Raw genomic sequence first — 4,240 nt, 5'->3', positions numbered from 1 at the left:
GGACGTCCTCTGCAGTTTAACCTGGAGTGGCATTGTTGTCAGAATACAGCAGCTACTGCACCAAATACATGGTGGTCTCGGTTCTGGCACAAAGTTGAGTGAGGTTGAAAATTCCTCCATTCAAGTGGTAATGAGGTCAACTACTGTGTAAAGAGAGAAATACGTTGGTACTCAGTAATGGGGAATTGGTCCGAGAGGGAATTCTAGTGGCATACTCCCTCCACATTATGTAGGGCACGTATCAGGGTATCAAAGTCGGGTGGACAGCTAAAACTGGTAAGGACTGGCCACAGAACAGGTTGGGGTACTTTTTGAAAGCGTTTTTCAAGTCCCAAAATATTAACATTGCAGGATGTTGCTGCTCGGGGCTCTTCTCTTGTATTTACTGTGCAGAAGATCATGTTGATGATTCCATCAGAAGGTCGAAAACCACACTGGAACTCTGACAGGACATCTTCAGCAAGGAGGACACAGTCTAGGAGAATGCGGGCAATGCTTAGCAGTGATATTCCCCTGTAGTTGTTGTAGTTTCCCTTTTTGAATATTGTCATGACCGTTGCATCAAGGAAGTGGCTGGGGAGGGTCTTTGTTTCTCAATCATCATGAAGCCATTGTGAGTGAGGAACTCCAGTGGTTTATTGTTGGGTTCTGGACCTTTGCCAGGTCTCATGAGTTTAAAGGCTTTGTTGAAGTTTTAGATAGAAGGCGGGAATGCCATCCAGTGACTGACAAGATGCTGCAGGGTCATTCACAGGAGATCATCTGACAGGTTGGCTTGGTTGTTGAGGAGGTTCTCAAATGAGACCTCAGAATATTCTTGCTGTCAAGGATAGGTATAACCCCGTCCTCCTTTAGTTCACCCACTGATAAACGTGTGGAGCTAAAAATTTCCTTAGTTGTTGCATAGAAGATCTCGGTGAGCAGGATAACTTTGTATTTCTGCTGCATTTCTTTGACACCCACACATAGAAAAGATGTGGAGAATAGATTCAGGACAGACTACTCAGCCTTTGACTGACTCAACTGCCACCTTTAACAATCAATGAGAAGACATATGGTCTCGTGACTCTGATCAAACCAGTCTTATCTTTTCTTGTTTGAGTAATTGATGATTTCCTCCAGTCAAAGTGGCTATGGCATCTCTGAGGTTTTTCCAGTGGTACTACACAGGTTTCTCTAAAATTGCTACAGTCAAAGTGTCAGTGTGGTACACTGTCTAGTGTCCTTCTAGATAGTCGAAGGGTTCTTGTGGATAGTTTGGAGATCAAGAGCTTGCGATACATCCAGCATCCATGTACTCCTGGCATTAAGCAGATGATGCAGACGTCTCCCCTGTTTCTGACATAGTCCAGAATGTGCTAGTGTTTGGACCGGGAGTGCCTCCATGCTGTCTTCTGTTGGTTAGAGTGGTCTGAAAATAGTGTTGGTCACAACAAAATCATATTCTGCGCAGAGACCTAATAGGAGTCGACCATTAGTATAACAGTCCCCAATACTGTGAAAGCTAATTATTTCTTCCCACAGGCGATGGTCTTTGCCTGCTCAGGTATTAAAGTCACCGAGTACAATGAGCTTGTTATTGGCCAACACTCTCTATATCATACAGTTGAGATGGATGTAAGATGCAGCTTTGCCTTCATTGTGTGAGGTCATAGTTGGGGTATATACTTCAATCAGGGTGATGTGGCTACCTCGCTTGATGGGAATATGGTCACTGATGGTTATGGGAATGCGATTGTGCTGCTGCACGAGCTGGGAACAGATGGCAAAGCCAACATCATGTATGCCCGGCTCCCCAGGAGCCTTCCCATTCCAGAAGATGGTATGACCTGTTCCAGCTTCCTTGACATTGCCTTCCCAAGGCAATCTAGTCTTGTTAAGGGATGCCATATTAATGTTGAATTGGCTAAACTCCTTGCAAACGAAGGTTGTGCAGCTTTCCTGATGGATAGTGTTCACCACATCTTGGAGGGTGCAGATGCTCCAAGCACCAAGAGTAAGGATATTTTTATTGTTTAAGCGTTTTGCATTGTTGGGACTGCCGTGGTAAACTGGCCAGATTTGTTACCATGTTTGATGCTTGTCCTACCTTTTCTAAGGGCTTCGCTCTGTGAGGTGGGCTGCAGTGGTCAGCTCAGTCATGGGTCCAACTGCTGAATTCAGGTGTCATGGCAATGTCACCAGAAAATGATCATTTTTGACCTGCAGTCATGGATTGAAGGCTTCCAGGGTTCTGGGCCTGTCTCTGTTGCTTGCAGTTCTATCACCACAAGTGATTATGATGAGGGTAAAAGATGGATGGAAAGAAATGACAGAATGCCAGTAACTGAGGATATTGTTTTAGGTAGTCGTGACTGCGCACACACTTGGCCAGCATCATTTCTATTGTGGCTAAAGAAAAAGCGCTCCCCCCTAGCTTCTGCCTCTTAACCGCTTGCTTGCTAACTACCCATGGTCTCCTATGTTTCTTATTAAATGTATGAAAGTGAGCGAGTGGACTGGTCAGTCCCACCCTCAAATCTGTTATTTTGTAGAGTTCGCTACTTGAGGCAAAAGCTAGGAGAAGGAAAACTCCAATATAAAAAGTAAGACGTCAACGGCAGAGCTTAGCGATGGCAAAGGAAGGCAATGCTTGTTAGACAATCGATAAGGCGGGCTTTGGAAAAATGAGAAATCAGTAACCCAATGCAACCAGAATCATAGATATATATATATATATATATATATATATATATATATATATATATATATATATATATAATTATTTACTATAATAATTAAATACCTACAGACACTAGTGTTTCATCCTTCCGGGAATCATCAGTGCAGAGTGTCACGATTAACACCAGTCGAGAGATTTAAACCCGGCAACAGAAGTCATGTCTGGCTTCATTAGCAAGGACCCTATCTATTTGACTACCGTCAACCATGAGAAATACAGTTGAGATTTAAACATTTATCCTTTTTAAATGCTTTTAACATCAGTCAGAGTGATCTAATCATTATATGACGATCTGCGCATATGAGCTAAATTGATCGACTTATTTCAACTGAAAGTGCTCAATGATAAGAAACAAGTTTCTTAAAAGAGCTGACATAATTATTTACTATAATAATTATTAAATACCTACAGACATTAGTGTTTCATCCTTTTCGGGAATCATCAGTGTAGAGTGTCACGATTAACACCAGTGGAGAGATTCGAACACGGCAACATATATATATACACAAATAATTCAGGCAAACATTATTAAAAACAACAGAGATATCTTGCTTAATGATTCTTTTTTTAATTTTTTCGATCTTTCGTAAGATTTTTTTAACTTCAAGATGGAAGGTATTTACAAACGTTCCATGGTTCACACGAGCGCTTTCGATTCTTTCTTGAATCATCATCAGGTGGAGATAAAATATTAAAAATAGAAGTGAAATATATAGTTACGAATGATAAAAAGAGTCAATGAAAAGTCGATTAAAATATACATTTAAGAGTGATAAAAAAACTCGAATGAAGGAATGCTGCCTAAATACACTAATTTCATACACAAATAATGTGAATAATTAAAAAAACTACCGTAGAAACAACAAACGGCTAATTCTTTGCTCCAACAACAACATGGCAAAAAAACAAAACAAAAAAAAAACAAAAAAAAAGAAAACGGCATACTGAAGATGACGGTTTCCGTCGAAATATATTTATGGACTTTAACATAAATTTCTAACAAAATAAACATCTTTTTATTTTGTAACAATGCGTTGGGTCTGGCTTCAAATGTATATAATACATATCTTATTTAATTCAAACTCGACCTGCGCTTCTAAGGAACAAAATCTTAACGTTAATCTCGCGTGACCAAATGTATATAATACCTATCTTATTTAATGTGAATAAAATTTATTTTCCAAAATGTGAATTTAAGAATAAGACATAGTTATAAACAACAGCAGATTCAAGAAACAACGCAAAACAATCGTGTTAAATGCTCATCTTTTATATAATTACTATTGATATACATTCATGCAGTCAGCAGTCATCTTTCCAACCTTAGAGAGTACATTCGTTCGACTTAGTGGTCGGGGTGTGATGTTTGCACTGATGCTGCACTCAAGTTAAATATACTAAGGCAATTTTATTTTTCCATACTGCCATAGTACCCCCCTTGGTGGGGTTGGGGGTTGGGGTTCTTCCACATTAAAAACGACCTTATGGTCACATTTTGTTTTCATGGGGGAAGCAGAT

At 39.9% G+C, this 4,240-nt stretch overlaps 1 protein-coding gene across 1 annotated transcript; it reads right to left on the bottom strand.

Annotated features, from left to right (window-relative positions):
- Window positions 1-203: 203 nt before the first annotated feature.
- Window positions 204-551, bottom strand: LOC145280363 (uncharacterized). The gene has a single exon (XM_080132134.1). The coding sequence runs from the start codon at window positions 549-551 to the stop codon at window positions 204-206; it is 348 nt and encodes a 115-aa protein (XP_079988260.1).
- Between the last annotated feature and the right edge of the window lie 3,689 nt (window positions 552-4,240).

Source organism: Euprymna scolopes, chromosome 7, assembly GCF_053919585.1.
Source record: "Euprymna scolopes isolate OS-2025 chromosome 7, ASM5391958v1, whole genome shotgun sequence".
Taxonomy (NCBI): domain Eukaryota; kingdom Metazoa; phylum Mollusca; class Cephalopoda; order Sepiida; family Sepiolidae; genus Euprymna; species Euprymna scolopes.
This window is presented reverse-complemented; position numbering and strand designations above follow the sequence as displayed.

What these genes read in the sequence shown, in the direction of transcription:
- LOC145280363 (XM_080132134.1), bottom strand. Translation starts at nt 551, where the DNA reads ATGACAATATTCAAAAAGGGAAACTACAACAACTACAGGGGAATATCA.